This window comes from Lampris incognitus, chromosome 3, assembly GCF_029633865.1.
Source record: "Lampris incognitus isolate fLamInc1 chromosome 3, fLamInc1.hap2, whole genome shotgun sequence".
In the NCBI taxonomy this organism is placed as follows: domain Eukaryota; kingdom Metazoa; phylum Chordata; class Actinopteri; order Lampriformes; family Lampridae; genus Lampris; species Lampris incognitus.
Window position 1 is genome coordinate 70,134,198 of NC_079213.1, and position 19,790 is coordinate 70,153,987.

At 44.1% G+C, this 19,790-nt stretch overlaps 1 protein-coding gene and 1 non-coding gene across 2 annotated transcripts in view; both read right to left on the reverse strand.

Moving 5' to 3' along the window:
• Window positions 1–19,790, reverse strand: part of hmcn1 (hemicentin 1) — a 208,005-nt gene that overhangs the window by 28,806 nt on the left and 159,409 nt on the right. The window contains 25 exon segments of the mRNA XM_056275570.1: window positions 83–224; window positions 561–697; window positions 892–973; window positions 1,086–1,282; window positions 2,056–2,334; window positions 2,647–2,744; window positions 2,899–3,082; window positions 3,199–3,370; window positions 3,652–3,779; window positions 4,862–5,011; window positions 5,433–5,564; window positions 7,528–7,609; window positions 7,963–8,165; window positions 8,538–8,651; window positions 9,728–9,889; window positions 10,392–10,488; window positions 10,842–11,029; window positions 11,123–11,236; window positions 11,333–11,530; window positions 11,788–11,938; window positions 12,185–12,330; window positions 12,782–12,895; window positions 12,984–13,157; window positions 14,171–14,362; window positions 14,457–14,543. Coding sequence (XP_056131545.1) covers window positions 83–224; window positions 561–697; window positions 892–973; window positions 1,086–1,282; window positions 2,056–2,334; window positions 2,647–2,744; window positions 2,899–3,082; window positions 3,199–3,370; window positions 3,652–3,779; window positions 4,862–5,011; window positions 5,433–5,564; window positions 7,528–7,609; window positions 7,963–8,165; window positions 8,538–8,651; window positions 9,728–9,889; window positions 10,392–10,488; window positions 10,842–11,029; window positions 11,123–11,236; window positions 11,333–11,530; window positions 11,788–11,938; window positions 12,185–12,330; window positions 12,782–12,895; window positions 12,984–13,157; window positions 14,171–14,362; window positions 14,457–14,543 — 3,723 coding nt within the window.
• On the reverse strand, window positions 14,909–14,980 carry trnad-guc (transfer RNA aspartic acid (anticodon GUC)). The gene has a single exon. It is a non-coding gene; the product is annotated as a tRNA-Asp (tRNA).

Genomic DNA, 19,790 nt, shown 5'->3' on the forward strand with positions numbered 1-19,790 from the left:
TGTATTTTTGCAGTAACAGATTTCTTAGCATGGAAATTGCTACATGCAGTATATCGTTTCACAGCGTGTACAGTAAACATACCATTGATGACTAGATTAAATTCCCGTGTGGTCTTGCCAGCAATATTACTGGAAACGCAGGTGTACTGAGCCCCATCGTCAATCTGAGCCATGTTGATCTGTACATAGCGGCCACTGGACAGAATGCGCACACGAGCAGAGGCCTAAATGGATGCCACAAGGGGCAAAAACAGGAATTTATGTTTGTATTTTCGAAAAAAAAAACAAACATATCAAGTTGTCGGTATTTCTTTTAATGTAAATAAACATAAGTGGATATTATATTTTTGGTAGAACTACATCATCACAAAGTAAATTAAGGTGTTAAAGTAGACTCCCACATATACTTCACAGTAGTACTGTGGCGTGCACAAGCCAAGGCTGCGTTTAGCAATTTTATTGTTTCTTGATGGAATAATTACACAGTGTCATTATTATCTGCTGAGCGGAGTGTTTTACATTGTAATGAAGTACAAAATGTCATATTTTACATTTTATACCTGTAGTGGTTTGCCATCTTTGAGCCAGGTGAGAGTTGGAGGTGGGACAGCATCAGACTTGCACTCCAGAGACACCTGTCTACCCTGCAGCACTGACATGTCCTGGGGTGTGCTCTCCCCAGCAATGTTAGGTGGAACTATTACAGCAAAAGACCAGTCACAGCACAACTATGGATATTTACAATTAAAGGGCCTAATTTTCCCAATCAACCAAACAAAACATTATAAAGGAAAATGCTAAAATGTTAAAAATATAGCCCAAACTTGACAGTATTTCTATTCATCATTATCTACAGTAAGTATGGTAATATTCTAGAGCTACATTACCAACCATGCACTCGAACTAAGAAGTCCATGTCATCATCTCCTGCAGGACTATTGGCCAGACAGGTGTATCTGCCTGTGTCCTCTACCTAGATACAGGTAAAAAGATAAAGCCAATTTAAGACCACAGACAGACAGAGGGATATCATAGACAGACAGACAGATAGATATTTCATTAGGTGAACCCATGGTGCCTCTGACCTGTGCTGAGGCCATACGGAGCACCTCCCCTCCCTGGAGAAGGCGCATACTGTCCGTCTGGGGGAGTGGCCGTCCATCCTTTAGCCAAGTCAGGGAAGGTGTGGGGATACCTGTAGCCTCACACAGCAGCTCCAAAAGATGATTAACCACCACAGAGACCTCCGCTGGTACACCGGAACCGTTGATACGAGGAGGATCTGGCAAACAAGATGAAAACTAGGGGATATTATTTTTTCTTACTCATCATCTCAAACATGGAGAATATGAGATGTAATCCTGATTGTGCAATAAAAGAAGGCTGCCAGTCAACACTATCATATTTCAGTACCTTTAGTTTCACTAATTCGCTATTTCAGTGCACTAATTCACATTGTCTGTGGAGGTATATTTTTTCCACCTTTATTATAATCAAGGGGTTTCCTTCAGACAGGAAGGCACCAATTTCTGAGTACTTCTCTACATTGGTGCTCATTTAATTTGAGCCTGACTGAGTTATCTGTCACTTGATAATTACTCCCTGGATGATTCTTCCTCTCTCACCCTGGGAGACGATTGCCCTTCTACGTGCCAACTACTCTTGTTTATGCAGAGGACACCAGTCTATGTCCGAGGCCAAACCCTGTGGTATTTAATGTAAATGGATTTATGTTGCGTCACATTGCTGTTGGAGCCTGCAAGTCAATCCATTATGAATGAAACTGACATAACCCTGTGAATTTAAATTACATCCTATATATTGCTATTCACTGTATAAAAACAGGTGCTCCTTTACATTTGAGAGCCAGTCTATCGGTACTACTGTACACTACTGGGCTCCCTTGCCCAAAGTTATGACATTAAAGCCGCTGAAATTTTCGCTTTACAAGTGGCAGCTTTTGAGAATTTATTTTGCTGTAGGAAAATGTCTTCCATGATCCTTTATACTGATGACAGATGCAGAAGGAGACTGGCTCTGTGGCATTTCACTCACCCAGCACTTTGAGGTTGAAGTGGCGACTAGTCTGTCCTGCTTTGTTGTTAGCCACGCAGGTGTAGCGCCCTGTGTCATTGACCCGGGCCTGAATGATCTGCATGGTGGTGTTCAGGTTGAGGATGAGGACGTGTGGCTCAGGGACCAGCGCCACCCCCTCTTTGAGCCAGGACATGGTGGGGTTGGGGCTGCCATCAGCGATGCAGAGCAGAGAAACCAGGTTTCCTCTCACTATAGCCACTTCCTCTGTGCTCCCTGCTCCATCCAGACTGGGAGGGACTAGTCAGAGAAGGTAATAATAAAATACTGGGATAGAAATCTTGCAACACAGAAAATACTGAATTCTGTTTAAAGTAGCTGGTAAAAAAAAAAGAAGAAGATCTTACTGTTTGTATAGTTACAAGAAAATCATGAAGGTCATTGTTTGAACAATATTTTGTTTTCTCAAAAGCCGATTCTCCCTATACTTTCATTTTGTGTGGCGTTTTGGTTTACCCATTTGATCGGGGTCTATGGTATGGTCTATGGTATCAGGTTTGCTTGTTTTAAATCCTCAGACCCAGGCAGGCAATTCAAGATTTTGAATCTTACCATGCACCTGTAGGTTGTAATGTCTGTTGTCCACTCCTGCCCTGTTTGATGCCACACAGGTATAGGTGCCACCATCAGACACCTGGGCGCGGGTTATCCTGACATATACAATAAACAGTAGTACAATACATGAGTTACTTAGAGCATTTTTCCCTTCACTCACAATAAACACTATTTTGTGTCCAAAGCAATAACATGAATATCCTGAAGTACACCGCAATCCCTTCCTCACTGACTTATCCACTGACCTACCGGAGCACCTGTCCAGCAGAGAGGAGGCGTATATGGGATGAGACGGGCAGGGGCAGGCCATTTCTAAGCCAGTTGAGCAGGGGTGGAGGAGATCCTGTTGCCACACACTCAATGTTGATAGAATTGTCCAGAACTGTGGTCAAGTCCTCAGCCCTCTCACGTTTACCCTCTATCACAGGAGGGACTGGGAATATGAATGGAAACAAAATCAGTAACAGGGAGGAGAGACACTTAGGGCAAGTTACATGTATAGAACATGTTGTATGGATTTAAGAAATAAGCAGCCCAAATTAAACCTACCATACACATTCAAATTGAAAATCCTGTCCTCCTCCCCAGCAGCATTGGTGGCCACACACGTGTACTTGCCACTGTCGGAGGTGTGAGCTCCAGAGACAGTTAGTGTGCTGCCATCTGGGCTGATCCTAAACAGGGAATTATTGATCAGTTATCAAGCATAAATGTCAAAATTCTCACAGATCTACTGTATCACATCTCCCTCTGTTTTCCTTTCTGAAGAGTGGTGTAAAATTCCAGCGTATTTATAAATCATGTGGTGGTTAAGTCGACACTTCTACAACCACCTGCCAAGTCTAAATTCAGACTCTCACATCACCTTCACTACATACAGAGATAATACTTTAAACGAAGGAGGACTACCTTCTATTTCTTATCAACGTCCTCCATCTTTTCCATGCTCTCATCCTCATCGACCAATGCACTGTACCTGTTCCTCTTGCTCCCACGGATGACTTCCCCATTCTTTAGCCACTGAATGGTGGGGGGAGGGCTGCCTTGGGCACGACAGACTAGCTGGATGCTTTCATTTAGTAGGACTCCCACATCCCTGGGGAGCTCCGATCCAGATATACTAGCAGGCACTATGGTAGAATCATTGGCATTAGTCACAATTCAGTGGATATCATGAATAATGTTTACCTATGAGGAGTGTGCCGCCCCCGTTTTAATCCCCAATTGTATCTGGCCAATTACCCCACTCTTCCGAGCCATCCTGGTCACAGTTCCACCCCCTCTACCGATCCGGGGAGGGCTGCAGATTACCACATGCTTCCTCCAATACACATGGAGTCGCCAGCCGCTTCTTTTCACCTGACAGTGAGGAGTTTCGCCAGGGGGACGTAGCGCATGGGAGGATCACACTATTCCCCCCAGCTCCCTCTCCCTCCCACACAGGTGCCCCGACTGACCACATGAGGTGCTAGTGCAGCGACCAGGACACATACCCAACATCTGGCTTCCCACTCGCAGAAACGGCCAATTGTGTCTGTAGGGACGCCCGACCAAGCCGGCGGTAACGTGAGGATTCGAACTGGCAATCCCCATGTTGGTAGGCAATGGAATAGACCGCCACGCTACCCAGATGCCCTGGAGTGTGGGATTTTTACTGACTTTGCACGCCCCTTTGGGTAAAGAGATATAGCGTTTTGGAGAAGAATGACTTCTTTTCACACAAGTATTGTCTCTTTGTTCACGATCTATAGTCACCCTCTGGTAGCTTGTGCATTTGTTTTGAAGAGAAGAGTGAGAGATTTAGTGGAGTTTTGGAAAAATGAGATAAACAGCATTGAAATAAATCATTTTGTCACGGAGACAAACATTTGGAATCATTACATCGCCATATCTAATCTTCTTGATGATGATTTCTTTGTTTGTCGGTCATATAGAGACTAAAAAATTAAATTGAGACTGATGAACAAATCAGTGAAAAACTCCTTGTAGCAGCTCTGAAGATATAAACATACACCAGGGTACATAGTAACTTGTACGCATAACAGGATAAGCTTCTAATTGGTTATGTATTCACATATTGTGACCGGGGACTCTGTGGAGAGGACATTAGCTTTAGACGGCGTTACATTTTCTGGAATTAGTTAGCAAGAGTAGCAAGAGTTAGCACATAGCAAGAGTTAGATACTTTTATAAAGAATTCAAAAATGTATACCTTGAATGGTCAGGTGGTAGCTCTTCATTGCCTTGCCTTCCACATTGGAAGCCACACAGGTATAAGTGCCACTGTCAGAAAGCTGTGAGCGAGCAATCTGCAGCTTGCTGCCCCCTGACACGATGTGCATCTCCAGGGACTCTGAATGCTCTAGGAGAGAGCGAGCCAACACAGTAAGACAGAAAACCATTTGTTCGAGATTAAATAAAATCCATGAGTCAAAACATTTATGCATGCTTTTAATTACTGATGGTTTCTATTGCCTCACGTCAGATGATGTAGTTCAGCAAATGCTGTGCCAAACCGATTAGTGTTTCCATTTGGATATTCAGAAATGTTGACGTAATGCACACGTGTATGTGAAATTTCTATGGCAAATAAATGTACCTCTCAAATTAACCAACCACATCAAAACACATGCACATCTTTAGAGGCATTTTTTCCTAAAAACAGGCAATTTGCAAGGGAAAAGTGTTTCTATAACATGCTTAATAAAACTCTTTGATAATGGCTTTATAAACAATTCACTCTGTAGATTACGCAGATGTAGATTACGATTTCATAGACTCACCAATGGTGCGCCCATTCTTAAGCCAGGTGAGGCTAGGAGGAGGGATTCCAGTGGCATCACAGATGAAGTTGACTGGGTTACTGATGGTTTCAACCACAGTCTCCTCTGTCAACCCATCGATACTGGGAGGTACTGAGGGGAGACACACACAGATTTACATTTAGGTCATTTGGCAGACACCTTTATCTGAGGCGACTTAGATGGGAGTCAGCAATTAGCAGAAATAAACAAGTGTAGGCAACTGGCATAATAAAGCAATACACAGTAATTTAGTCACAGCCAAGAGTTAATACGAAATCGAGATGTTAATAATAACAATAATAATAATAGCATGTCTGTGAATGTTCTCATTCATCCAGGTCATGGTTATCCAAAGGAGTCCAGTTGCACTTGATTCAACTCCTTTGGATAATAATAATAATAATACATTTCATTTGTGGGCGCCTTTCAGAGCACTCAAGGACACCTTACAGAACACAGTTAAAAAAACAAAACAAGCAGCACTGTATCAGACAGCATAAAATCAGAAAAAAGCAGGGTAGACAATAAAAAGTTAATACATAGGTAAGTATAAAATCATCATCTGCACAAAACTCAATGAAGCATGGATCAGACTGAATATGCCAGTTTGAAAAGGTACGTTTTGAGATGGGATTTGAAGGTTAAAAGAGAGTAAATGTGAATGTCTTGTGGGAGAGTTCCATAGGCAGGGGGCAGAATGACTGAAGGCTCTAGACCCCATGGTAGTCAAGCAGGCCAATGGTGTAGTGAGTTGGAGAGCAAAAGAGGATCTGAAGAGTGCGGGAGGGCGTGTGGATATGAAGGAGTTAGGAAAGATACAAAGGAGCTAGGTTATTAAGGGCCTTAAAGGTGAGGAGCAGGATCTTGAAGTCAATACGGTATTTAACAGGGAGCCAATGGAGTTGCTGAAAAACAGGAGTGATATGATCTATGGAAGGAGTTCTGGTAATAATATGGGCAGCTGAATTCAGGGCCAATTGAAGCTGATAAAGACACTTGAGGGGAAGACCAAAGAGGATAGAATTGCAGTAGGCAATATGGGATGTAACCAGGGTGTGAATGAGTATGTTAAGTATGTTAAGTTACTTGCACCATAAATTAGGAGGCAATAGCACAAAAGGAAAAAAATCGAAGTGCAAAAATCAAGCACAAATACTAATAACAGTGAGGCAAGCAAGTGCAAGTAGAAAAGGGGTTTAAAGTCGACACCAGAAAATGGTGTAAAATGTAATATGGCACAACAGTGGAAGCCAGTGCCAGGTCACAGGTAAATAGACCTGCAACCAGAGATCCTTTAAGGGTAAAGGTAGGCCTTAAAGAGGGAGGTTCTCAGGCTTTTCTTACTACTTACTACTTTTTTTTTTATTAATCCCCATGGGGCAAATCTTCCTCTACATTTAACCCATCCTAGCTGTGTAGCTAGGAGCAGTGGGCAGCCGCCGTGCAGTGCCCGGGGACCAACTCCAGTTCATCTTGCCATGCCTCGGTCAGGGACACAGACAGGAGTATAAACCCTAACATGCGTGTGTTTTTGATGGTGGGGGAAACCGCAGCACTCGGAGGAAAACCACTGCAGACATGGGGAGAGCATGCAAACTCCGCACAGAGAATGACCTGGGATGACCCCCAAGCTTGGACAACCCTGGGGTTCGAACCCAGGACCTTCTTGCTGAGAGGTGACAGCACACGCCACCGTGCTGGTTGAAGGTCATAATTGAGTCAGTAGTTCTAATGGAGAACAGGAGGTCACTCCACCATTTTGGGGCTACAGGTGAGAGAGAAGTCAGGATCTAAAGCTTGTCATTTTAGTAGATGGGGCAGATAGTAGCCTACCAGAGGCAGAGGGAAATGATCAAGGAGGAGTATACATGCTGATACAGTATTGAAGGTAACTAGACGCAGTGCCATTGACTGATTGGAACGCCAACACACAAACAGAAAGAAAAAGGGGAGTGTGAAAGAAAGCCGGAGAGAGAACGTTCTCCCATAGATGTTACATACTTAGCCTCATTTCAAAATATATGAGAGGAAGTGATTAATAGCATATCAATGAATTTATCAAAAACTGTCTTACTGTAGATATTGAGGTGGAAGTTCTTGTCCACTTGACCGGCAACATTAGTGGCCTTACACACATATTGGCCAGTATCGGACACCTGCAGAACACAATGATTAGAGGACATACAGTATAACCACAAAACTATTCCATTAATGCGGCTTTCACAATACCAAAAAAAAAAAAGAAACATCACATAAATCATTCACATAACATTGAGTGCCAAGAACAGAGAAATTTGACACACCAATTGATTTTTTAAATTTTTTATTTACTGCATCCGTTTTCTGTCAGGTTGTGTGCTTATACAGTGGGTGTTCTATAGGTTTAACTATGTGCAGATACTTGTAAAAAAAAAAACAACTCTAATTTACAACATGTTTCCTTGTTATGAATTTGTGTTTATAAGTGAAACACAAGGGGCACTTAACATGGCGTCCGTCAGTCTCTCACCTCTGCACCTTTGATCTCTAGCATCTGCCCCTCTGCCAGGATGCGAAGACTGGCCGACTCTGTCACAGCCCTGCCGTTCTTGTACCAGGTGATGGTGGGAGGGGGCACGGCGTTGGACTCGCACTCCAGAGTCACCGAGTTCCCAACACGTACGCTCACCAGCACGGGAGAGTCCCCGCTATTGTGTCGGATACTGGGAGGAACTGGCAGGTCGAGGGGAGAACCGGGGAGTAAACACGGAGTATTAAATGGAAAAAAAAAGGCGAGGGTGAGGGAAAAAAAAGGACAGATGGAAAGATAAAGACAGTGAATATAAAATAGGAACCTAAGAATCGGAGTGGAAAGGATAAACACAAAAACATATACAGCAGTATAGTACACAAACATTTCAAACTGGTGTTATTAGTTAATTTCCTGTTTATCTATTACACACAATGTATTCAATTGTGGAGCCCACTTGACAGTGTATTAGGACTTTGTCGCCATAAGCATGAAGTTTGCTAACTATATACCTAACATAAGTTTGACTGACTGATTAAACACAAAGACAAGGGGGTGTGTGGATGGTTACTCACCGAACACGGTGAGGTAGATGAGTTTGCGAGCCTCCCCTGCTGTGTTCATAGCGACACAACTGTACTTTCCTCCATCAGATACTTTTGCTTTCAGAATCTGTAGTGTTCGACCCCCTAAGAACAGAAATGGAAGTATAGCAAACTTGGGATCTGGGAGACATTCTGACAGTATCACAATGGACTAAAAAAAAAAAAAAAAAAAAAAATTGGATTTTTCTCTCCCTTTTTCTCCCCAATTGTATCCAGCCAATTACCCCACTCTTCCGAGCTGTCCCGGTCGCTGCGCCACCCCCTCTGCTGATCCAGGGAGGGCTGCAGACTACCACATGTCTCTTCCGATACATGTGGCGTCACCAGCTGCTTCTTTTCACCTGACAATGAGGAGTTTTGCCAGGGGACGTAGCACGTGGGAGGATAACGCTATTCCCCCCAGTTCCCCCTCCCCCCTGAATAGGCGCTCCGACTGACCACAGGAATAGGCGACCACAGGAATAGGCGCCCCGACCAACCACAGGAGGCGCTAGTGCACTGACCAGGACACATACCCACATCCGGCTTTCCACCTGCAGACATGGCCAATTGTGTCTGTAGGGACGCCCGACCAAGCCAGAGGTAACACAGGGATTTGATCCAGCGTTCCTCATGTTGATAGGCCACGGAATAGACCGCCACATTACCCGGACCCAATGGATTGAAATTTATGGCAATTTCTTATACTGTATCATAGTTTGATTAATTCAAACTATATCAATACCTGTATTTATGCATGCTCAATAATCCAGGTAAGGAAATCACAGAAAGTTGAATCAGTTCATCTGGACACAATTTTTATAGAGAGAAACATTTCATCACTCATCTAAGTGACCTCTTCAGTCTCAACTGACTGCAGGTATCCCCACCCTTACAAACAATACAGTGGCATAATGACCGAAACCAACGCTCACCTTCATATAAAATTACCGTAATAAACATTGTGTCCAGATGAACTGATACAACTTTCTGTGATATGTCAATACCTGATAATAGTTGAATACCCTTCTAAAACCAATCTTGTCTCAGAAGGTAAAAAAAAGTATCATCCTTTTCAATCCATATACACGTTATGGCCTCAGTTATTGATTCACTGTTTCTATTCTCTCATTCATCCAAATATTCCCCTTTAATTGTGGGGCATGACAAGTGTTCAGTACCTGGCATTATGAGTGCATTGGTGTTAGCTTGCACAGGACCCCTGTCATTTAGCCATCTTAGGGAGGGAGGGGGAAAGCCAGTAGCTTCACAAGTCAGTGAAACAAAATTGTTGACCACCACTGTCACATTCTCAGGACTCAGGCCTACGATCGTAGCGGGCACTGAATGGAAGCAGAAAAACAAAAGCATAGATCAGTAAAGCCTCCGGTACTTAAAGATTCACCTCAGATGACTCTTGTTGTGGAGGTGTATTTGATTAACTTACGAGACACAGTTACTTGATAACAACAAAGGATTTTTTTTAACCCCAGCATGCACTGAGCAGAAAAATGTTGGACTGGTTGCCAGCCCATTGCAAGGCCAACACATAAAGACATAACCACACCTATGGGCAATTAAGAGTCTCCAATTCACCCAACATGCATGTCTTTGGACTAGGGGGGAAATCTGAGTAGCCAGTGTAAAACTTACATGGACACTGAGAACATGCAAAGTCCACACAGATGGACTGGGATTCAACAAAGGACCCTTGTGCTAATCACTAAGCCACCAACTGTTTGAAACATTTACGGATATTTTACCCAGGTGTTGGTAATATCTATAACTTGAAAAAAAAGCAGGTAAACAGTTAACAGTCATTTTGTGGGAAGGCCTGTGACTCACCATGCACATTGAGGTTAAAGGATTTCTCTGCACTGCCAGCCACATTGTCAGCCACACACGCATAACGCCCCGTGTCTGAAACTTGAGCATTCAACACCTAAGAAACAAAAAGGAAAACCCAGGCTCAAAATAATAAAAAAATTAAAATGAAAAAAAAAAAAAACCCAGTGGATACTGACTGACCTAGGACACACCAAGACATTAACCCAACTTTTTTGTTAATTTGAATTTCCATGGAAAGAGCTACAACAGTACCCCTGCCACTGGGTAAAATATTGACAGCTACAGTCATAGATTAGACAAACAGGATGTGAACGCATACAGCAATGGTTTTCTTAACATAACTGTATGCATGAGCCATTTAGATCACACAAGCTTATGTGTTAGCTATACCATAACTTTAAAGAAGTTGACTAACTGAGGGCTATGACTGTAGCTCTTAGTGGTCACCTGTAGTATGCGCCCACTGGACAAGATTCTGTAGGGGCCCGCTAAGCCAATGGGCTGGTTGTCCTTAAACCATGTGATCTTGGGGGCAGGAATACCATCCACGTGACAATCCAACCACGTCGTTTTATTGACCAGGACTGTGACTTCATCAGGCAGATCACCGTCTATGCCCCGGATAGAAGGGGGCACTAAGGGAGGATCGACGGAAAGACAGACAGTTAAAATGTGTTGTTCTTCAGTTCTATGAAACGGTCATATGTGTAGTCAAATACTCTACTTACATAATACTCTAACATCATATTGAATGGAGTCCTCTCCGGCTTCATTGACTGCCACACACGTGTATCTACCCGAGTCCTCTGCCTGGGTCCTGGGGATCTGCAACACCCGCCCACCTAAGAACACACACATACACTGAAGGTTAGCCAGGTCTCGCTCTTTCTCTCTCGCTCTCCTCCCTCAATCCCCCCCTCTCTCTCCCACCTTCTCACCTGGTAGGATGAGTACTTTGTCGTTGGAGACCAATAATCTACCATCTTTGTACCAGGTGAGTGTTGGAGGGGGAACAGCATTGGTCTCACAGTACAGAGAAACAGGGTTATTGAGTATCACATCCTTAACATCCCCCCTGGTGCCTGGAGTAGAGGTAGCATCTCCCACTCCACCGGGTCTGTTGAAACTTGGTGGAACTGAAGGGGAAAGGGCGGGGGGAATAATGAGGCTTTTTTGGCAACAGTTATTTTTTGGAGCGCTGCCAGTTAATACTAAAGCAGAAACTCCTTAACATCATTATTAAAAATTTTTGGAGTAATTTTGGCATTGCAGTCACAAAACATCTGCTATAATGAAATCACAAGATACAATCATTGGGTGCGAGAAAAGCTTAATGAAACCTGGCAATTAAATTTAGCTAGTTAAAATGCCATCATCAAACAACCCTGTTCACCTTGTATATTTACATCAAAGTCCTTCTCGTCCTCCCCTGCTACATTGCTGGCTATGCAGGTGTAGCGGCCGGTGTCCGACACCTGAGCATGCTTGATCTGAACAATACGACCGTTGGCTGTAATGGACACGTGGTCATCTGCCTGCAGAATCTATGAGGAACAAATAAATGGGGAACTTGTCTTTAAAAAAAACTTCACAACAGAATAAGTTAAAACGCAACATGAGAAGAGTAAATGAAACAAGAGTAGATATAACCAGTTAGCATTTAAAAGAAACTAATGATTGAATTGTTTTCATGGTAAAACGGATTCACAGTGATTTGCCATAAACACCATCCTCATAACAACAGACAGATGAAGAAGCAACAGAAATGTGCAAAGCAAAAAGAAATCTACCTGACCATCCTTGTACCACTGTAGCATTGGGGTTGGGATGGCCTGAGCCTCACACTCCAGAGTCAGGGTGTTGTTGACCTTGATCTTGATCTCTTTAGGGGCCAGCCCCTCCCCTGGGATGTCATTCTTATTAATCTGAGGGGGAACTGAGACGGAAACACAACCTTGATTACATCCAGGTTATATTTCACTTGCGTTTTTTTCCAAGGTATTTTCTATTTTGGCCATTAAGCTTTTCCATTTCATTCCCTTGCATGATATTTACTGTAAATATTCTAACGATTATAAACTTTACTAATTATGATGAAAAGATTATATTATGTAAATTCCACTTAAATATATAGTGTTTTTTGGCTATATGCAAGAGTACGTAACAAACCACATTGTGACTAAGGTTCAACGATATGGCACACCTGATATCTGCCAGCCTGCCATGGTGGACATCATCTTTTTTGGCTAGGGAAGATGTGTCAATTTTATATGACGCAAACATCCTTCTACACATATGCTGCTTGATCAAATGATCCAGACACGCTCAAATAGCTGGAGGACTTCACTGTACAAACAAGTGACCATGAACAATATGATGCTTCTCACCATATACTTTGACCTCATAGTTCTTTAGCGTCTCTCCTGCCTCATTGGTGGCCACACAAGTGTACCTCCCTGCATCCTCTTCTTTAGCGCTGAGAATCTGAAGTGTTCGGCCACCTGAACACAGATGTGTGATGAATCTAACAATATACTGCACAATTCTATTTAAAAGACAGAAAGGGAACGTTTTTAAGTATTATCCGACCTGGGAGTACTCGGATGTGGCGACTGGACTCAAATGGGGTACCATCTTTGAGCCAGGTGATCAGGGCAGGGGGGTAGGATTGGACTTCACACACCAAGGAGGTGGGGCTGCTTAGGGTTACCGTCACCTCCTCTGCAGACCCATCAGAACCTGACCCAGCAATGGTTGGAGAGACTACCAAAAAACAGGGGTACATCCAAACTTAGTTAACATGTTACTTTTATTTAAGGATCTTACAATGTTGTTGCCATGCCATCATTGTGACAGAGCGGGTCGGGGACCATCTGCCCTGAGTTAGTCTAATTAACACAGGACAGATAAATTCAAATAAAACCCCAAACTGAAGATGCACCAGAGCCAGGCACAGAGCTGAAGGCTGTGGGGACGGACTGGCAGAGCTCTCTCCCACCATCAAAGGACGTTTAATGATAAATGAACTACATTTATGTAGAACTTTTCTAGTCTGCCAACTCAAAGCGTTTTACAATGTATGCCTCACATTCCCCCATTCACACACATACATTCATACATTGAAGGCAGAGGCTGTTATGCAAGGTTCCAAGTTGCTCATCAGGAGCAGTAAGAAGATTCAGTGTCTTGTTCAAGGACACTTCCACATGCTCTCTGGAAAAGCCAGGGATCAAACCAGCAACCTTCCGATTACTGGATGACCCGCTCTACCTTCTGAGCCATGCCACCCCATCGTGACCATTCGTTTTTAGTTTTTTTAATTGCTTTAATGCTGGTGTCTCTAAAGTCTTGGTTTTAATAAATGGACTGTTGTGCTCTCATCGACCATTTGTGTCCATGTCTCTGTGCCAGGGACCAATGGGCTGTGGGTCCAGGTCCCCACAGCTTTCAACTCTCTCCAGCTCTGATGCGTCTTTGTTTGGGGTGTGGAACCAATTTATCTATCCTGAGTCAATTAGCCTAACTAAGGACAGCTGGTCCACACCCCACTCTGCCACATTCATAGAGGAAAATCATTACACATAAATCAATCACTTCTCAAGATCCAAAAGCTAGATAAGGCTGATGTGTATAAGTTTGGTTAAAGTGTAAGTTTGGTAGCTGTATAAGTTTGGATGACGGCTTTGGGAAAATCCATTCTTAAATTATGCCCCCCAAAAAGTTCAATCAATCATATAAAAGTGATTCCCTGTACATTACAAAAGCTGTGATGGTACCCAGAACGTTGAGGTTGAAATGCTTGCTGCGGTCTCCAGCAGAGTTGGATGCCAGGCAGCTGTACCGGCCCGTGTCTGCCACCTGGGCACCAGTTATCTGGAGGAAGCGGCCGTAGGACAGCACCTGGTAGTGTCTGTTGGGTACCAGCAGCTGCCCGTCTTTCAGCCATTTAATTTCTGGCACAGGGTTACCTAGGAAAGTGTTTGCATTGTTTGTTAACAAGTGATAAATGTGGCGAAAGTAATTTAGATGTCAGCAGAAGTAACTGTGAATCATGACATGTACCTTTGGCTTCACACGTTAAGGTGATGTTGTGTTTCTCCTTGACTTTAGTATCCAATACAGTTCCTTCATCCACAATACTAGGTGGTACTGTCGGATAAGAAAAAAGAAGAAAGCCACTTTATTCGACAATGTATTCTTAAAACGAATTGTATTCTTACAAGGAATTTCTTCTCTGTTGTATAGGAGCAGCGCCCAGGGTCCAACTCCAGTTCTTCTTTCCATCACCTTGGTCAGGGGCACAGACAAGAGTATTAACCCTAACATGCATGTCTTTTTGATGGTGGAAGGAACCAGAGTGCCCGGAGGAAACCCACACAGACACGGTGAGAACATGCAAACTCCACACAGAAAGGACCAGGGATGGCCTGGGGTTTGAACCCAGAGCATTCTTGCTGTGAGGCAACAGTGCTAACCACTGGGCCACCGTGCTGCCCCCAAAAAAGTCTGAAACACTCCCCATCGGGGAATTGAACCCCAGTCTCCCGCATGACAGGCGGGGATACTGACCACTATACTAACGAGGAGGTGTGAAGTAGAAGACTGAACAATTATACAATTATCATTAAAATGTCTCTTGCCTATTTGTCCAAGATTGACCAAGGGCTACTTCAAAGCAAAAAAACATATGGATAAGATCACTGAGAACATAAACTTTTTATTCCACCTCTGACAAACACAGGTGGAATAAAAAGTTTAAAAAGTCTATCTTGGAAAACCAGTCAAGAGACATTTTAATGATAATTTTATAACTGTTCAATCATCTACTTCGCAACTCCTCATTAGTATGGTGGTCAGTATCCCCGCCTACTCCTTGTTAGTATAGTGGTCAGTATCCTTGCCTGTTGTGTGGGAGACTGGGGTTCAATTCCCTGATGGGGAGTGTTTCAGGTTTTTTTCTTTTTCCTTTGAAGGGAGGAACCCAGTCAGAGATTGGATAGAGATCTGGATAAACTGGTTCCTCATCGGGAGAGTTTTGGGGTATCACTACATACTGAGCAACGGATTTGGTGATCATTGATGTTACCACTGTACAGAAGCAGGGAATACATCAACGTGTGTGTGTGTGTGTGTGTGTGTGTGTGTGTGTGTGTGTGTGCGTGCGTGCGTGCGTGCGTGCGTGCGTGCGTGTGTGTGTGTGTGTGTTGGCCCTGTGTTGGCCCTGTGATGGGCCTGGCGGCTTGTCCAGGGTGTCTCCTCACCTGCTGCCCTGAGAGCAGGATAGCAGTTTGGATAATGGATGGATGGATATATATAGGGCTCCAGGCAACTCTCTCTCTCTCTCTCTCTCTCTCTCTCTCTCTCTCTCTCTCTCTCTCTCTCTCTCTCTCTCTCTCTCTCTCTCTCTCTCTCTCTATATATATATACTGCTCAAAAAAATAAAGGGAACACCTAAAAACACAATATAGACCTCGATGAATGAAATATTTCAGCTGAAAATCTTTATTTATTAGACAGAGGAATGTGTTTAGAGCAAAATAACCTAAGAATGATCAATGGAAATCAAAATCATTAGCCCATTAAGGTCTGGATTCAGAATCATACTCAAAATCAAAGTGGAAAATGAGAACATAGGCTGATCCAACTTCTGTGAAAATTCCTCAAGACGATTCAAAATGAGGCTCAGTAGTGTGTGTGGCCTCCACGTGCCTGTATGCACTCCCTACAACGTCTGGGCATGCTCCTGATGAGACGACGGATGGTCTCCTGAGGGATCTCCTCCCAGACCTGGATCAGGGCATCGGTCAACTCCTGGACAGTCTGTGGTGCGACATCGCGTTGGCGGATGGTACGAGACATGATGTCCCAGAGGTGCTCGATTGGATTCAGGTCTGGGGAACGTGCAGGCCAGTCCATAGCATCAATGCCCTCGACATACAGGAACTGCTGACACACTCTGGCCACATGAGGATGAGCATTGTCATGCATGAGCAGGAACCCAGGGCCCAGTGCACCAGCATACGGTCTGACAATGGGTCTGAGGATCTCATCCCGGTACGTAATGGCAGTCATGGTACCTCTGGCTAGCACGTAGCGGTCTATGCGGCCGTCCAAGGATATGCCTCCCCAGACCATCACTGACCCACCGCCAAACCGGTCATGCTGGAGGATGTTGCAGGCAGCAGAACGTTCTCCACAGCGTCTCCAGACTCTCTCACGTCTGTCACATGTGTTCAGTGTGAACCTGCTCTCATCTGTGAAGAGCACAGGGCGCCAATTGCGAATCTGCCAACCAAGATGTTCTCTGGCAAAGGTCAATCGGGCTGCACGGTGTTGGGCTGTGAGCACAGGCCCCAATTGTGGACGTCGGGCCCTCATACCATCCTCATGCATTCTGTTTCTCCCTGTTTGAGCAGAAACCTGCACATTAGTGGCCTGTTGAAGGTCGTTTTGTAGGGCTCCGGCAGTGCTCCTCCTGTTCCTCCTTGCACAAAGGACCAGATAACGGTCCTGCTGCGGGGTTGTTGTCCTCCTGCGGCCCCCTCCACGTCTCCTGGTGTACTGGCCTGTCTCCTGGTACCTCCTCTATGCTCTGGACACTGTGCTGGGAGACACATCAAGTCTTCTTGCCACAGCACGCATTGATGTGCCATCCTGGATGAGCTGCACTACCTGAGCAACTTCTGTAGGTTGCAGATACCGCCTCATGCCACCTCTAGTGGTGAGGGCACTAGCAAAATGAAAAACTAACCAAAGATCGGCCAGAAAAGATGAGGACAGGCAAATGGTCTGTGGCCACCACCTGCAAATCCATTCCTGTTATAGGGGTTGTCTTGCAAATTGTCTAATTTCCACCTGGTGGAAATTAGACAATTTACCAAAAGGTGAAATTGATTCACAAATCAGTGTTGCTTCCTAACTGGACAGGTTGATATCTCAAAAGTGTGATTGACTTGGAGCTACATTGCATTGCTTATGTGTTCCCTTTATTTTTTTGAGCAGTGTATATATATATATATATATATATATATATACATACATATATATATATATATAGGAGCCTAAACCCAAAACATTTAGGAGCCAAATCAAAATTTCAGGAGCCAAAATAGTGATGTATACATTGTTAAAGGGCTGCTTCACACTGCCTTTTCTTTCCCCTCTGTACTGTCTACCTTCTTTTGCTCTGCCTTCCATAGTCTACACCAGCGTTTCCCAAAACCTCTCCCGGAGGACCACTTGTCCTGCATGTTTTAGATCTCTCCCTGCTCCAACACAGCTAATTTAAATGACCAGTTTGTTAATAAGCAGCTTCAGAAGTTCATAACGACTTGATCATTTGAATCAGCTGTGTTGGAGCAGACCAAGGAATGACACAATCCCTGGCATTCTTATGTTTTTACTGTCACCATGCTTCTTCATGGTTTCCTTTTAAAATGACTCGAACCGGTAATGAACTGTTTTACCAGCAATCTCTTGTACTACTTGAGCACATAAGGTGCAGTACATTTTCCCCTCGTCATAATGTGACCAGGCGAACTCTTGCAGCCAAGCTGATTTAAACTGTCTTGTAGGGATGGGAGCTGCAGGAACGGTAGATGAAGACTCCACTCACTGTGCTTGGTTATCATTATCATCTTGTAAAGGACTGTACACTAATTGAATCAGGCTGGGACTCAAACGTCACCTGAGAACTTTCACTGGTCGAGTTGGTCTCGACATCATCGGCATCTGATGTAGAGGAGGCTTGGTTTGGATGGGCAGGGAGGAAGAAAAAGTCAGATATTTTTGTTTGCGCATTTCATTTTCTTGCCAGCTGGCTAACATTAGCTAACTATGCAGTTAACTACATCTAACTTCTAAATTCAAACTCCACCAAACTAACCTACATCAAACTAAATTAAACGCCATTCATAAAGTGAAGACTTCAAATTTTTAACCCGATAAACGTGATGTTAAATTATCTTCAACCACTGTTTCTGTTCATTTGTACAGCCAACGCTTCAACAGCTGCAGGACAGGAGTGCAGAGAAGTTTATGTATTGGAAACCGAACAGGGGGTTCAGGCAATAAGTCAGGTAGACGCAAGCGCAAGAGGAGATAAGAGTTCAGTAAACAAACAAAACGTATGGCCGTTTCTTTTCTTTCTTTTTTTTTGCTCGTGGGTAATGGTGGCCACTGGCGACTGGCAGAAAAAAAATGGTGGCAAAATTAAAAACTTAGTCGCTATGGCGACCATTTTAGTTGCCATCTGGAGCCCTGTAATATATATATATATATATATATACACACACACACACACACACACACACACACACACACACACACACACACACACACACAATATGGACAAAAGTATTGGGACACACCTCTTAATCATTGAATTCAGGTCTTTCATTCAGACCCATTGCCACAGGGGTATAAAATCCAGCAGCTAGCCATGCAGGCTGCATTTACAAACATTTGTGAAAGAATGGGTCGTTCTGAAGAGCTCAGTGAATTCAAGCGTGGTACTGTCATAGGATAAGTCAGTTCGTGAATTTCTTCCCTGCTAGATATTCCACGGTCAACTGTAAGTGGTATCATTGAAAAGTGGAAGCGTTTAGGAACAACAGCAACTCAGCCATGAAGTGGCAGACCACGTAAAGTCACACAGCGGGGTCAACGAGTGCTGAGGTGCATAGTGCGTAAAAGTCACCAATGCTCTGTTGACTCAATAACTGCAGAGTTCCAAACTTCCTCTGGCATTAACATCAGCACAAAAACTGTGCGCTGGGAGCTTCATGGAATGGGTTTCCATGGCCTAGCAGCTGCATGCAAGCCTTACATCACCAAGCACAATGCCAAGCGTCGGATGGAGTGGTGTAAAGCACGCTGCCACTGGACTCTGGAGCAATGGAAACATGTTCTGTGGAGTGACGAATCACGCTTCTCTGTCTGGCAGTCTGATGGACGAGTCTGGGTTTGGCGGATGCCAGGAGAACGTTATCTGCCTGACTGCATTGTGCCAACTGTAAAGTTTGTTGGAGGAGGAATAATGGTATGGGGTTGTTTTTCAGGGGTTGGGCTAGGCCCAGGGAAGGGAAATCTTAATGCTTCAGCATACCAAGACATTTTGGACAATTCTATGCTTCCAACTTTGTGGGAACAGTTGGGGGAGGACCCTTTTCTGTTCCAGCATGACTGTGCCCCAGTGCACAAAGCAAGGTCCATTAAGACATGGTTGGGTGAGTTTGGTGTGGAAGAACTTGACTGGCCCGCACAGAGCCCTGACCTCAACCCCATCGAGCACCTATGGGATGAAATAGAACGGAGATTGCGAGCCATGTCTTCTCGTCCAACATCAGTGCTTGACCTCACAAGTGCTCTTCTGGATGAATGGGCAAACATTCCCAC